Source organism: Oncorhynchus tshawytscha, linkage group LG03 (genome assembly GCF_018296145.1).
Source record: "Oncorhynchus tshawytscha isolate Ot180627B linkage group LG03, Otsh_v2.0, whole genome shotgun sequence".
Taxonomy (NCBI): Eukaryota; Metazoa; Chordata; class Actinopteri; order Salmoniformes; family Salmonidae; genus Oncorhynchus; species Oncorhynchus tshawytscha.
The window spans coordinates 33,796,951-33,813,903 of record NC_056431.1 but is presented as its reverse complement, the minus strand read 5'-3'; the positions used below and the strand labels follow the sequence as shown (position 1 = coordinate 33,813,903).

The window sequence follows — 16,953 nt, the reverse complement described above, 5'->3', positions numbered from 1 at the left end:
CACAGGAGTCGCTGGTGCGCGATGAAACAAGGACATCCCTACCGGCCGAGCCCTCCCTAACCCGGACAACGCTAGGCCAATTGTGCGTCGCCCCACGGACGTCCCGGTCGGTTACGACAGAGCCTGGGTGCGAACAGAGTCTCTGACGGCACTGCTGGCGCTGCAGTACAGCGCCTTTAACCACTGCGCCACCCGGGAGGCCCTTTTAAGCACACAGTTTGATAAAATAATTAAGACACACAAATGACTAGAAGGAATCCGACCAGTAATTTGTTTGATTCTGCCTGGCCCGGCCTCAGACTTGCTGCGCTGTGTGACTAGTACCCGTTATCTCTCTCCTCTTCGCTGCGTTGACCACCACAGATCATCAGTATTTATCGCGGTGTCTGTTATGCTGAAACATAATTACAGCCATTTGACTGAAAAGTTCTCTTACTGAAATCCTCCATTTTGTTCAGGAAAAACATTCCCTATTTCCTCAAACCTTGCTTTCTTTACGTGACACGTACAGTGCATTCGGAAAGTTTTCAAACCCCTTGACTCTTTCCACATTTTGTTACGTTACAGCCTTATTCTGAAATTGATTAAATCTTTTTTATTCACTATCTATCTATACACAATACCACATAATGACAAAACAGAAATATTTTTTGAGGTTGATAAACACCTTATTTACATCTTCAGACCTTTTGCGACAAGACTTGAAATTGAGCGCAGGTGCATCCTGTTTGCATTGATCATCTTTGAGGTTTCTAAAAACTTGGAGTCAACCTGTGGTAAATCAATTGATTGGACATGATTTGGAAAGGCATACCTGTCTAAATAAGGTCTCACAGTTGACATTGCATGTAAGAGTAAAAACCAAACCATGATGTCGAAGGAATTGTCCGTAGAGCTCCGAGACAGGATTGTGTCAAGGCACAGATCTGGGGAAGTGTACCAAAACATTTTTGCTGCATTGATGGTCCACAAGAACACAGCGGCCTCCATCATTCTTAAATTGAAGAAGGTTGGAACCACACAGACTCTTCCTAGAGCTGGCCGCCCTGTCAAACTGAGAAATCGGGGGAGAAGGGCCTTGCTCAGGGAGGTGACCAAGAAACCGATGGTCACTCTGAAAGAGCTCCAGAGTTCCTCTGTGGAGAGTGGAGAACCTTCCAGAAGGAAAACCATCTCTGCAGCACTCCACCAATCAGGCCTTTATGTTAGTGGCCAGACCGAAGCCACTCCTCAGTAAAAGGAACATGACATCCCGCTTGGAATTTGCCAAAAAGCACCTACAGGACTCTGACCATGAGAAACAAGATTCTCTGATGAAACCAAGATTGAACACTTTGGCCTGAATGCCAAGCGTCACATCTGGAGGAAACCTGACACCATCCCTACTGTGAAGCATGCAGGTGGCAGCATCATGTCGTGGTGATTTCTTTCAGTGGCAGGGACCGGGAGACCAGTCAGGGTTGAGAGAAAGATGAACGGAGCAAAGTTCATAGATCCTTGATGAAAACCTGCTCCATAGTGCTCAGGTGCGCCAAACTTGCTGCGTTATACCCAAGAATACTCAAGGCTGTAATTGCTGCCAAAGGTGCTTCAACAAAGTAATGAGTAAAGGGTCTGAATACTTATGTAAAAGTAATATATCAGTTCATTTTTGCAAGTTTTAGCTTTGTCTTTATGGGGTGTTTGTGGATTGATGAGTAGAATGTAATCAATTTTAGAACAAGGCTGTAACGAAACAAAATGTGGAGGTTATTTAGGACGTACTTCGGATCGCTAAAATATCTTAATGATTATGACCACACTTCCTCAATTCAAATATTCAGAGAATAAAAACCTCCAGGCTTCCTTTAACTGTACATTTATTGGAAAAAAATAAGAATTACAGGGGGCAGTCTGATTAAAAAAAATAAAAAATCCTGTCCGATTTGTCTTCAAGAATAACGGACATTCTGGAGTGATTACATAACCAACATTCTTTAATACTAGTCCTGTGAGAATAGGTATTTTGTAATGTGCATGCTATGCATAGAGTGCTTTTGGAAACTATTCAGCCCCCTTGACGACTTCCACGTGTTACAGTACAGCCTTATTCTAACAAGTAAGTGTAAGTAGTCCGGGTGGCCATTTTGATTATTTTGTTCAGCAGTCTTTGGGGTAGGAGCCGTTTTGGAGTTAGAATTGGCTCTCCGGTACTTCTTCCTGTGCGGAAGCAGGGACAACAGTCTATGACTTGGGTGACTGGAGTCTTTGACAATATTTTAGGGCTTTCCTCTGACACAGTATATAGGTACTGGATGGCAGATAGCTTGGGGCAGTGATGTATTGGGCCATACGCACTACCCTTTGTAGCACCTTACGGTTGGATGCAGAGCAGTTGCCATACCAGGTGGTGATGCAACTGGCCAGGATGCTCTCGTTGGTTCAGCTGTAGAACTTTGAGGGTCTGGGGACCCATGCCTAATCTTTTCAGTCTCCTGAGAGGGAAAAGGTTTTGTCGTGCCCTCTTCATGACTGTCTTGGTGTGTTTGGACAATGATAGTTTGTTGGAGATGTGGACACCAAGGAACTTGACGCTCTCGACCCGATCCACTACAGCCCCGTTGATGTTATTGGGGGCCTGTTTGGCCCTCCTTTTCCTGTAGTCCACAATCGTCTCTGGCTGGGCCACTCAAGGACATTCAGAGACTTGTCCTGAAGCCACTCCTGCGTTGTCTTGGCTGTGTGATTAGGGTCGTTGTCCTGGAATGTGAACCTTTGCCCCAGTCTGAGGTCCTGAGCCCTATGGAGCAGGTTTTCTTCAAGGATCTCTCTCTACTTTACTCTCTACTCTACTGCTCCGTTCATCTTTCCCTCGATCCCGACTACTCTCCCAGTCCCTGTCGCTGAAAAAAATCCTCACAGCATGATGCTGCCACCCGCATGCTTCGTTGAAGGGATGGTGCCGGATTTCCTCCAGATGTGACGCTTGGCATTCAGGCCAAAGAGTTTTTATTCTTGGGTTCATCAGACCAGAGAATCTTGTTTCATGGTCTGAGAGTCTTGAGGTGCTTTTTTTTGCAAACTCCAAGCGGGGTGTCATGTTCCTTTTCCTGAGGAGTGACTTCCGTCTGGCCACTCTACCACAAAGGCCTGATGGGTGGAGTGCTGCAGAGAAGGTTGCCCTTCTGGAAGGTTCTCCCATCTCCACAGAGGACCTCTAGATCTATGTGGGTTCTTGGTCAATTTCTATTAATGTTTCCCCATTTTCATTTTGAGTAAGATTGTTATTTGACAATCTAGATAAAAAAAAATGGAAAATATATATATATTTAGTTTGTATGTTACCTGCCTAACAATTAGACAACCCCTTTTTCTCCTTACATTTATTGGAGTCAACCTATTGGACAATACACAACAGGCAGTAAAATGTTATGGTTAAAATGTAATTAATGACACTTAGTTTCTGACTCCTTTTAAAATGCAACTTATAAACATCTAATGTATCCTCATTTTAAGGATTTTAAAATGGACTCATTCCAACTACAAGGCCCCATGTCCTGTATTGTTACTTTTCATCAATACCACCTTGAGTGGGGAGTGGGTAATTTGCGTGGCTGGTGCCTTCCTTGGATGTGGTAGCAGTTTTTCTTAGACTCCCTCCCCGGAATCTAACCCCAATTCCCCTGGTCACTGTGGTATGCACAGAAAGAGCTGTCAAAAGTTGACATTCAAATTAGATGTCGGCCACGAATGGCTCGCCACTGGTCGAGGTTATAGTCATCAAAAATGTCAGAGAACCCCGGATGGCTTTTTGGTCTGAATAAATGCATGCATGCCCAAAGGGCAGCTCCTGTTGGCAGGTATTAGTGCTATAATTGCTGCAGTCATCCAAGTAATGTTGGAGCAATCCAAGGAACCATAGCTAATATGAGTCATTCACACTTTCATTGTACTGGCTGTTTGTACTAAGGCTTAATCTTTGAGACAGGAATATACATCTGGCAGTATCACTCAGGTAGACCCACAACATTGTATACCTGGCTGCGCAGGACCACTGTTCTCAAGTAATGGAGGAAACCCTAGCGCACCCAGTGGGAGCCAACAGCTGACGCCGTGGGAACTGAGGCACCATTTGAGAGGTTTTTTGTTGGAGGGTTTTTGGAGTATACCATGAAATGGAGCCAATGACCGGGTTTGAGAAACACAATCGGTCTCTGACGCTGGTGAGTACAATGGGACACAGGCCAGTCTGGGACTGTGGTGCAATTTCTGCCAAACTCCAGTAAGTGGTATTTTTAATAAAAAATAAAGATTTATAATAAATAAGCTAAATTCTAAGTTAAATACAAAGCTAGCTTGCCAAATTAACTGATGTGTCCATGTGATGTTTTTGTTAGCTAGTTAACTTTAGCAGTAACTGTTTTAAATAAAAAAAATCTAGCTAGCTAACTCTGAATCTAAAATTGCAGGTTAAGTTGTAATGTTAAGGTGTTTGTCCCAGCTAAACATCTAAAGGGATTAACCTGGATAGCTGTAACCTATATAGCTGTGTTTGTGCCGGAGGGGATGGTTGCCGTTTTATTGGCTCTATTGGCTTTATTGGCTCATACCAATATGTTACAAGCAGACCACCATAGTCCCTGTGCCCAAGAACACTAAGGTAACCTGCCTAAATGATTACTGACCCGTAGCACTAATGTCTGTAGCCATGAAGTGCTTTGAAAGGCTGGTCATGGCTCATGACATGACATCAACACCATTATCCCAGAAACCCTAGACCCACTCCAATTTGCATACCTCCCCAAAAGATCCACAGATGTTGCAATCTCTACTGCACTCCACACCTGGACAAAAGGAACACCTATGTGAGAATGCTATTCATTGACTACAGCTCAGCGTTCAACACCATATTGTCCTCAAAGCTCATCCCTAAGCTAAAGACACTGGGACTAAACACCTCCCTCTGCAACTGGATCCTAGACTTCCTGACAGGCTGCCCCAGGTGGTAAGGATAGAAAACAACACAGCCGCCACGCTGATCCTCAACAATGGGTCCCCTCAGGTGCGTGCTCAGTCCACTCCTGTACTCCCTGTTCACTCATGACTGCATGGCCAGGCATGACTCCAACACTGACCGCAAGGCACTACAGGGGGTAGTGCATACGGCCCAGTACATCACTGGGGCCAAGCTTCCTGCCATCCAGGGCCTCTATACCGGGTGGTGTCAGAGGAAGCCCCTGAACAATGGTCAGACTCTAGCCACCCTAGTCGTAGACTTATCTATGCTTCCGCATGGCAAGCGATACCGGAGCACCCAGTCTGGGTCAAAAAGGCTTCTAAACAGCTTCTACCCCCAAGCAATAAGATTGGTTAGATATTCAGGCAGACTGCTTGCCCCCCTTTATGCTGCTGCTACTCTGTTATTATCTATGCATAAGTTACTTTTTAATAACTCTACCAACATGTACAATTGAAGTCAGAAGTTTACATACGCCTTAGCCAAATACATTTAACCTTAATTTTTCACAATTCCTGACATTTAATCCTAGTAAAAATTCCCTGTCTTAGGTCAGTTAGGATCACCACTTTATTTTAAGAATGTGACATGTCAGAATAATAGGATAGAGAATGATTTACTTCAGCTTTTATTTCTGTCATCAAATTCCCAGTGGGTCCCAAGTTTACATACACTCAATTAGTATTTGGTAACATTGCCTTTAAATTGTTTAACTTGGGTCAAACGTTTTCGGGTAGCCTTCCACAAGCTTCCCACAATAAGTTGGGTGAATTTTGGCCCATTCCTCCTGACAGAGCTGGTGTAACTGAGTCAGGTTTGTAGGCCTCATTGCTCACACACGCTTTTTCAGTTCTGCCCACAAATTTTCTATGGGATTGAGGGCAGGGCTTTGTGATGGCCATTCCAATACCTTGAATTTGTTGTCCTTATGCCATTTGTCACAACGTTGGAAGTATGCAACTTTGGAAGTATCATTGTCCATTTGGAAGACCATTCATGACCAAGCTTTAACTTCCTGACTGAGGTCTTGATGTTGCTTCAATATATCCATATAATTGTCCTACCTCATGATGCCATCTATTTTGTGAAGTGCACCAGACCCTCCTGCAGCAAAGCACCCCCACAACATGATGCTGCCACCCCCGTGCTTCACGGTTGGGATGGTGTGCTTGGCCTTGCAAGCCTCCCCCTTTTTCCTCCGAACATAATGATGTTAACTATGGCCAAGCAGTTCTATTTTTGTTTCATCAGACCAGAGTGAGTACATTCTCCAAAAAGTATGATCTTTGTCCCCATGTGCAGTTGCAAACAGTAGTCTGGCTTTTTTATGGTGGTTTTGGAGCAGTGGCTTCTTCCTTGTTGAGCGGCCTTTTAGGTTATATCGATATAGGACTCGCTTTAATGTGGCTATAGATACTTTTGATACGGTTTCCTCCAGCTTCTTCACAAGGTCCTTTGCTGTTGTTCTGTGATTTGATTTGCACTTTCTGCACCAAAGTACGTTCATCTCCAGGAGTTAGAACGCGTCTCCTTCCTGAGCGTTATGACTGCTGTGTGGTCCTATGGTGTTTATACTGGCATACTATTGTTTGTACAGATGAACGTGGTACCTTTTAGGTTTTTGGAAATTGCTCCCAATGATGAACCAGACTTGTGGAGGTCTACTAATTTTTTTTCCTGAGGTCTTGGCTGATTTCTTTAGATTTTCCCATGATGTCAAGCAAAAAGGCACTGAGTTTGAAGGTTGGCCTTGAAATCCATCCACAGGTACACCTCCAATTGACTCAAATGATGTCAATTAGCCTATCAGAAGCTTTTAATGCCATGACATTATTTTCTGGGTGTTTCCAAGCTGTTTAAAGGCACAGTCAACTTCGTGTATGTAAACTTCTGACCCATTGGAATTGTGATACATTTAGTTAATCTGTAAACAATTGTTGGAAAAATTACTTGTCATGTACAAAGTAATGTCCTAACCGACTTGCCAAAATTATAGTTTGTTAACAGGAAATTTGTGGAGTGGTTGAAAAACGAGTTTTAATTACTCCAACCTAAGTGTATGTAAACTTCCGACTTCAACTGTACATATTACCTCGACTAACTGGTGCCCCCTCACATTGACTCTGTACTGGTACAGTAGCCTCGCTTTTGTTTTTTTACTGCTGCTCTTTCATTTGTTACTTCTATTTCTTTTTTTTTTGTTGGCATTTTTCTTAAATGCATTGTTGTTTAGGGGCTTGTAATGTGCTGTTGTATTCAGCACATGTGACAAATACATTTTGATTTGACTGGTTATGGTATAAAATGTTGTAATAGAGAATTCAATAATTTTGCTAAATGTGTTGGATGTCTATTTCTGGGGCCTTTGACAATTTTTCAGGCCTTCCTCTGACACCACCTGGTGTAGAGGTCCTGGATGGCAGGCAGCTTAGCCCCAGTGAAGTACTTGGCCGTACACACTACCCTCTGTAGTGCCTTGCGGTCAGAGGCCGAGCAGTTGCCATACCAGACAGTGATGCAACCCGTCAGGATGCTCTCGATGTTGCAGCTGTAGAACCTTGGATATAGCCTAATCTTCCTTGTGCTTTAGACTTTAGGAATTTGGCACCGTACAGTATGGCTGCTTACTTGCGGATGCACCTGAGCTCAATTTCGTGTCTCATAGCAAAGGGTCGGAATACTTATATAAATAAGGTATTTCTGTTTATTTTATTTATTACTGTTAAAAAATTCCTGTTTTTGCTTTGTCATTATGGGGAAGTTTGTGTAGATTGAGTAATTGTTTTTATTTAATCAGTTTTAGAATACGGCTGTAACGTAACAAAATGTGGAAAAAGGGAAGAGGTCTGAATACTTTCCGAATGCACCGTATTGGAAAAGTATTGGAACAGTGATACATTTTGGCTCTGTACTCTAGCACTTTGGATTTGAAATTATGCAATGATTATGAAGTTAAAGTGCAGACTGTCAGCTTTAACTTGAGGGGATTTTCATCCATATCGAACCTTTTAGTAATTATAGCACATTTCGTACAACTCCCGTTTTAGGGGACCAAAAGTATTGGCACAAATTCATTTAACTATTTGGCCCCATATTCATAGCATGCAATGACGACATCAACCTTGGGATCCATTTGGTGTTTGTTTTGGTTGTGTTTCAGATTATTTTTTGCCCAATAAAAATGTATGGTATATTTTGGAGTAATTTTAATTGTAAATAAAAGTAGAATGTTTCCAAACACTTCTAAATTAATGTGGATGTTACCATGATTATGGATAATCCTTAATGAATTGTGATCAATGAGAAAGTTAGAGGTATATCATACCCCCCCATGAAAATATTAACCTCCCCTGTTATTGTAATAAGAGCTTAGCATGTTTTGGGGGTATGATATTTGTGCATTTAACTTTCTCATTCATCATTATTCATCATTTAATTCAGGTCTATCTGTAATCATGGTTAATGAATAACCATGATCACTCCTACCGTCACGGCTCACATAAGAATAAAATAATCTATTCTTTGCTTTCCTCTCCTTGTCATCGCTCTCTCACTTGAATCGCTTTGTCTTCCCTTCACCCTTTTCCATCCTTTTTCTTGCACTAAAATCTGAGAACTGTGTCCTCTTCTCGCAGACAGAATCACATTAGGCTTAGTTTCACAGAATGATTTTCACTGAATAGGCTGTATCTCACTATTCCTCTTTAGGCTTTATTGTAGTGTCTCGACTATCTGGACTACCTTCTACTTCAAACAGTGAATCAATCTCCATGGGAATGCTACAGTTAGCTAAAGAACTTAGCCTACATCTTCCTCCAACAATGCCTGCATCTTTGAATATGCATTCTAATTATCTCTTCTCTTTTGATGAAGTCTTGAGGGGCAAACTGCCTTCATTCATTGACTGATGAAACAAAATATTGTTTGATTTGCGAGCGATCGCTGTATTTCTTATACTTTATCTCTATCTTCTCCACAGACGGATAACCTCGATGGGGCCTTCTGTGTGCCGGACATCAAGCTGCACAGCAACCCATCGGCGTTCAATGTGTACTGCAACGTGCGCCACTGCGTGCTGGACTGGCAGCAACGGGAGTCGTCCCTGGCCTCACAAAGCTCTGTGCAGAGCGGTGACTCTGACAGCGAGGAGGAGGAGGAGTACCGTGAGCCCGCCATCAAGCTGCCCAAGGTACCTTCAGAAGCACAGGGATGGGAACAGGGTTGGTGGAAGGGTAGAAATACATTGAATGGAACAGACATTCACATCAGTGATCCATGACAGGTGGCCATATTGAGTGTACCCACATGTAGTCAAATTGAGTGCCCTACTCAAATTGCAATGGTCGGAGGGGCTTTGTACCTTCTAGTAATTACATTTTTATGGGTGGAAAGAAACCCCGGGCAAGCTAAAATGAATGGACTCGGAGGGAGGCAAACGGTGTAGTGAGAGGGATGCTTGCCAGTACGACTAGAGAAGTAGGCCTGCGTGACTACAGGGGATGTGCTAGCCTGGGAGTCAGATCAGTCTTCTTTTGCAGACTCCAATTCAAGGGTGGTATCCAATATCCAAAATCAAGGGTGGTATCCCATATATTGGGATAACAGGTTGAGGACCCGAGCTAGATAGCCTGGTAAATTTGAATGGCTAATTGGTGGCTGCTGCCGCTGGGTAAATATTCCAATTTACCGGGCGATCGAGCTTGGCTCCTCAACCTGTTATCCCAATATATTGGATATCACGCTTGATCCATCAAGCTTCCTAAGGTCAGAAAGGATGGAACAAATTGGTATCATTTAAATCCACCTCAATTGTCCTAAAATATGAAATGCATCTTGAATTTTCCTAAATAATCAGTTAGCAAAATATAAGTTGGAATGTGATCTCCTTAGTATGTTGCACATCATATCGCACCCTAACTTTGGGAACCTGTCCTACCTTATACCCATCCATTTTAGTCTAGGCTATATGGTGAAATTTGCCTCTAGATGTTGACCTAGAGTCAGTTTAGCATTTTCTCCACCAAAGGTTAGAATTTGGAAGCTGATCCTAAATCACTACCTAGTGAAATTTTCACCCCATGTAGCCTATATCCTGTATCTTCCATTGCTCTCAGGTTCCCGCCCCTGTTTCTCTGGGTTAGTGTTGTTGAACCCTTTTGACTGCCATGATAATTTATAGCAACACTATGAGAGGCTTAGCACTGGTCTGTGAGGATTAGCTACTGCCTTGTCTCACTCACTGACTCACTCTCATTCTTGCTGTCTCTCACTCTCGCTGTGTCTCTGGCTCGCTATCTTTTTCTCTCTTAGCTCTCTCTGTGTCTCACTTTCTCTTTCTGACTTTTCTCTTTCCCTCCCTGCTTTTCTCTGCGTCTGTCTGTCCCACTCTGCTCATCACTGCTTTGCCACTGTGGCCTCATTGAAACAGAGCACGTCCCCAGGAGCAATATCACAGCGCACAGAGTAGGGAGTGTGTGTGTAGCCTGTCTTTGTTTGCGTGCGCACGCGCGTGTGTGTGTGTCCTGCAATTCCCACATTTTTTTTGTGCCGGCCGTCAGCCCATTAGCTGTTTACAGACTAATTTTCAGCTGAATACTTTTTAAACTTCATATTAACTAGGCTACTTTTATTAAAAGTTTCAAATCGCTAGTCCGTCGAGCCCTCTCCCGCTAGAATGAACGGTATGCATCTTCTAGCGATCTATTGATCCCGAGTGGCGCAGCGGTCTAAGTCACTGCATCTCAGTGCTAGAGGCGTCACTACAGACCCTAGTTCGATTCCAGGCTGAATCACAACCGGCTGTGATTGGGAGTCTCATAGGGCAGCGGACAATTAGCCCAGCGTCGTCCGGGTTTGGCTGCGGTAGGCCGTCATTGTAAATAAGAATTTGTTCTTAAATTGGATAGATAGTGCCAGTCAGTCACAAAGCGAGCGACGGCAGGGAAACCCAGCCTGCGGTCTGTCCTACCTCCCAGGACAATTTGTGTGCGTAGAGGTTGGTTGCAGTCAAATTTCTTTGCACGGAGAAGGGAAAGGGCATGATGCGTGAATTTGCATGTCCCATGTAATGTAAGTGGTAACAATGAGTCGAAATCCATTTAGTGAGTGACTCATCAGTCAGTGTAACCTACCGAATCGCATCGGTGAGAAAGCTGCAGATAAATTATGAAAATATTCAACGAAGATGGTGAATCATCACTGCAGGAACAATGGGGAGTGGAGAGCCTCATTCTGGTCCAAATTTGATAGTTAGGCCCTCACGTGATCCAGGCATTAAAATAGAATTCAACAATATTCAAAAATGTTTTAACCTCATTAGGGAATCAACTCAGTGTATTGAACATGTATTAGTTTTCCCAAGTTTAGCATAAGACCTGAACAGAATGGGACGGAGATACCTAGTCAATTATACAACTGAATGCATTTAACCCAACCCCTCTGAGTCAGAGAGGTGTGGGTGGGCTGTCTTAATCGACATTGACATCCACATCACTGGCTCCCATTGAGCAGTTGTTGGGGTTAACTGTCTTGCTCAAGAGCAGAATGACAGATTTTTACCTTCCAGTTACTGGCCCAACGCTCTTACCCGCTAGGCTACCCTGCCACCTCTGCCGTGATTTGTATTTCCTGCAACTTTTTGAATAGGCAACGAGAATGCCCCTATCTGTGGTGCGCACGTCTACCTCTTTGTGTAGCCTTTAGCAATGATGGAAAGGCTTTCCTTATAAACCTTGTCAATTAAATGCTAACTACAAGGTAGAATATAATTATTTTCATCATTCCAGTGGGTATTTGTTTAGTGAACTACCATCACATGTATGCTACAAAAACACAGCTAAACAGCCTCTTGCTAGGTGCACACTTGAATTTAAGGGTCACTTTTTGATAGGGGACTCTGTTACAGAGGAGTGTAAATGCTCTTTTTAGGCTGGAATATTTTGTTGAATTGTATTCTGAAATGTATTGATTGTTGCTGCCACCTTGGCCAGGTCTCCCTTGAAAATGAGACTGGGTCTCAATGGGCTTTTCCTGGTTAAAGAAATTAAAATGACGACACCCAAAAATCTATATTCCTCAGATGTTTCCCAGACCTCATTTGGTCTCCAAATGTGGTTTACGCATTGTTGTGGACTTAACATCCAATTTGGTTGTTTTTCTATTTTTAAAAAGTCTGATTTTGAGAGCGAAAACATGAAGGAAAAAAAGGATAAAAGGGAAACTTGGAAAAACTCAGAAAGGAGAAAACAAAACAGAATAAGGCAAAAAAATATTATTTTATGAATTCAGGCTTTTTAAAATCAGAAGATTACATTTCTTGTCCTGATGTGGAATGTATACAACAGTTATGATAAACAGCCAAGCTGATGTTAGCAATTCTGCAATGCAAGCCGAAACTTCCTCAAAAACACTCAAAACTAAGTTTGGTTGCATTGACACTCATGAAGAACCTGTCCATGATTTCTTCCCTGCGAGAATGTCATTATTTTTGTGGCAAAGTATTCTTGATGTAAAGGTCTGCAATAGTAGTAATTCCTTTTCTCTTCCAGAATAAAAAAGTATTGTCAGTTAGTGAGGGGGGGGGAAAGCATGGTTATGGCAAATAGGATTACAGGCATAGGTCTCCTGTAGACCAAATGTTTTCCTTATTAGATTTTTTTTTGTGTGTGTAAAGTTATTGCAAGTAATATCTGTAGGAGATTTAGTTTATGAAAAGAGAAGTCCTGGAAGACAGGTGTTATGTTTATCCTGCTCAATAATGAGGCATGAATGGGTGGAGGGATCTACCATGCCAGGGTATGTATCCTGCCAATAAACCAGTGCTCTAGCATTTTCTGCCCAATAATAATGCTGAAACTTTGGCAGGCTCAGGCCCCCTAATTCTTTGGGCTTGATTTTTTTTTTAGAGATACTATGTACTTTGTATTGCCACACAAAAGGCAAGATGATAGAATCCAAGGATTTGAAAAAAGCTTTAGTTAAAAAATATAGGCAGATTCTGAACGAGATAAAGGAATCTGGGAGTGTAACCATTTTAATAGCGTTAACGTAGATAGGCAGCACTCTCCAGATCTCAACTTCCATTATGTCGCTAGGTCAATTTATAAATAAATTTAGAGTCCTTTGGGATGACAACATCAAAATATTTAATTTGGTCTCCTGTGATTTTTAAAAGGTATGTTTTAAGAAACTCTGAGTTTGTCACCTTTTAAGAGGCATGAATTCACTTGTATACCAGTTTATGATGTACACCGAGGGTTCTCCAAATTATTAGATGAACTCCAACAGCGGTGGGAGTGACTCTTTGGGACGTGAGGCAAACCAAATGTAATCCGCATAGAGCGAGATGCAGTGATCATCCTTGCCCATGTTTAGCGAAGCAATGGCAGGATGGCTTCTGATACTAATAGCTAGGGATTCCATAGCAATGGCGAATAGCAACGGACTCAATGAGCACCATTGGCGGTAGGAATGGTGAAATGAAAACGGATGTGATTTATTGTCATTAGTGAACTGAAGCCGTCGGGCACGCATATAGTATTTCAACCCAAGGGACAACTCTCGCCCAGAGCAAACAAATGTATTATTGTCAAAATGTAGTTCCATTCCAATTGGTAATATTCCTTTTGAGCGTCAAGTTTAGAACCTTTGTCATGTTTGGAATACTTGATGTTCATCAGTCGCCAAACGTTGGAAAATGAGAGTCTGCCTGCGATAAAACCAGTTTGGTCTTGATAAATTATAGTCAAAATGCATTTATTTAGTCTGTTTGCAAGTATTTTAGTAAACATCTCAAGATCACATCCGAGGAGGGCAATAGGACGATATGAAAATAGATAGGTTTCATCTTTCTTTATATAAGGGTGATATTGGCTGAGTATAAAGACTCCGGGAGTCTGCAAGTTTCAATAGTGTTTAAACATCCGCAACAGAAGAGTAACCTGTTAAGGAAGGAACGTACTGCAGAGACAACCTCTTAAGTTATTTCTGCATTTATCTCCCTTTTGAACAGTGCTGCATAATTTAGCTAGAGAAAGGGAATGGAGGAAATCAGACATTTCCACAGTATCTACAGTGGTCTTTGAAGTGTAAAGGTCTTGATAAAACTTTAACATGCATTAATTTATTTTGGGTCCGTAGTAACCGCTACATCAGTGAAGTGGTAGGGCGAGTAGGAAGCCTATCCATGTAAGGATTCAAAATGCAGTTAAAATCTCTGCCTGTCATTACATGTGTGGTTGATAAATCTGGTAAGAGATTGAAGACATTCAGAAGAACCCTGGGTCATTGACATTCGGTGCGTAAAGATGGTTACATGTCGTGATAAAATATGGCCTATTTCTATAAGAAAGTGGCCATTGGGGTCTCGCTTATAGTTGAAATATGTTGGAATGGGACAGTTGTTTCTGGAAATAATATGGCTATACCTCTAGCCTCAGATGAAAAAGTGGATTGATAAATCTGATACCCAACTCTATTTTAATCTGTGTTGCTCAGTATGATTTATGTGCGTTTCTTATAGAAACATATCTCAGATGGGAAAAACTTTGCATCATTTTAAATTCGTTCTCAAACCTCATACGCTTTCGTGAATGTAATGTTGCCAGTACCCATAGTAAATAATTATTTGGTCCTCAAATACATTAAAATTGTAGCAGTAGGGCTGAAGCAACACAGAGCAAAGGACAAATGAAAAACAACATTCTCCACTTCCCTGTCCCTTTCCCCAAATGATGTGGAATGTAAGTTCCCCCATACACACTGGAACTGCCAGACACAACAAGGAGACATAGGCTAGCTAACCAATTTACAATGAAACTAAATTAGTGTACCTTCAGGTGGTCCGACTGGGCCCCCTCACCCTTACAGTGCCCTCCACTAATATTGGCACCCTTGGTAAATATGAGCAAAACAGGCTCATCCTCTTGGTCTTTCATTTAAAATATTCACAAAAATCCTAAATTTAATTGAAGTGTAAGTATTTGTAAAAATAAATAATACATTTTTGTTCATATGTGCCGCAGTTATTGGCACACGTATACATTCTTTTGAATAAAATCTTAACTGAAGTATATTTCCCAATCCTATTTTACATTTTTAAGTTCTCCTAAGTGCTTAGGAACATTTTAACCTCTTGATTCTAGCCATCCCGGATCCGGGATCGTGAATACAGCCTCAAGCTCATTACCATAACGCAACGTTAACTATTCATGAAAATCGCAAATGAAATGAAATTAATATGCTAGCTCTCAAGCTTAGCCTTTTGTTAACAACACTGTCATCCCAGATTTTCAAAATATGCTTCTCAACCATAGCAAAACAAGCATTTGTGTAACAGTATTGATAGCTAGCGTAGCATTTAGCGTTAGCATCAGCAGGCAACATTTTCACAAAAACCAGAAAAGCATTCAAATAAATCATTTATCTTTGAAGAACTTCGGATGTTTTCAATGAGGAGACTCTCAGTTAGATAGCAAATGCTCAGTTTTTCCTGAAAGATGATTTGTTTAGGAGAAATCGCTCCGTTTGGTGCGTCACGTTTGGCTATCAAACGTGACAAAATATTGCGCTTAAATGGGCACGTTTTTTTATCCATAAATTAAAAGAGCGCCCCCTATAACTTCTTGGATAAGAGGTAAGCCATGACTTCCTGTTTCACTGGGGTATAAATATGAGTTGGCACACAGGCCAAGTTCCCATAGTTATCCATCACCTATGGGAAAGACCTGAGAATACAGTAATGATGTGCTACACAAGGTTGTTGAGCTGCACATCAGGAAATGGCTAGAAGAAAATAACGGTTGAAAATGCCCATTTCCAGTATCGGGACAATAATTAAAACGTTTAAAGCAACTGGAGATGTCCCCTTACAGGCGGATTGTTAACGTGTGTCTATATTGACCCCACGCATAGTAAGGAGGTTGGCTCGAGTGGCCACAATCTCCAAAGATCACAGCTGGAGAATTGCAGACATCTTGTTGTTAGAAAGTCTCAAGTTACAATCAGACACCACCAACATTACCATAAGTTGTTTGGGGAGGGGGTTGCCATAAAGCCTTTGCTGTCATCAAACTACAAACTCAAACACTTACAGCTTGCCAAACGTTACTGGAACTTGAAATGGGACCAGGTTCTATGTTCAGATGAGACGAAAATAGAGCTTTTTGGAAACAAAAACCAGAGGTGGGTTTGGTGTACACAGAAAGATAGCTATGCAGAAAAGTACCTCATCCCCTCCGTGAAGTAAGGTGGTGGATCTTTGTTGTGGGGCTGCCAAGGCAGCAGATACTCTTCCTGGGATCCAGCAAAATTAAGGCCGCTTATACCATTTTTAAAAACATTACAATACATTCACAGATTTTAGAACACACTGTGTGCCCTCATGCCCCTACTTCACCACTACCACATATCTTACAGTACTAAATCTGTGTGTATGTTATCGTGTGTATGCATGTCTGTGCCTATTTTGTTGTTTCACACTCCGCAATGTTCCATAAGGTTAAAAAAATAATAATTTTGTAATCAAATTTCACTAATTTCATCTTTTTTAAATTTATTTTTTATACCTTTTATTTAACCAGGTAGGCTAGTTGAGAACAAGTTCTTATTTGCAACTGCGACCTGGCCGAGATAAAGCATAGCAGTGTGAACAGACAACAGAGTTACACATTGAGTAAACAATTAACAAGTCAATAACACAGTAGAAAAAAAAGTCTATATACATTGTGTGCAAAAGGCATGAGGTAGGCGAATAATTACAATTTTGCAGATTAACACGAGTGATAAATGATCAGATGGTCATGTACAGGTAGAGATATTGGTGTGCAAAAGAGCAGAAAAGTAAATAAATATAAACAGTATGGGGATGAGGTAGGTAAAAATGGGTGGGCTATTTATACAGCTGCAGCGATCGGTTAACTGCTCAGATAGCAGATGTTTGAAGTTGGTGAGGGAGATAA

At 41.8% G+C, this 16,953-nt stretch overlaps 1 protein-coding gene across 23 annotated transcripts in view; it reads left to right on the top strand.

Moving 5' to 3' along the window:
- The window catches only part of LOC112234653 (E3 ubiquitin-protein ligase MYCBP2-like), a 326,118-nt gene that overhangs the window by 14,025 nt on the left and 295,140 nt on the right, over positions 1 to 16,953 (top strand). For all 23 annotated transcript variants that reach the window (XM_042314694.1, XM_042314668.1, XM_042314744.1 and 20 more), the window contains exon 3: positions 8,976 to 9,185. In XM_042314694.1, coding sequence (XP_042170628.1) covers positions 8,976 to 9,185 — 210 coding nt within the window. The remainder of the gene's footprint in view (positions 1 to 8,975; positions 9,186 to 16,953) is intronic.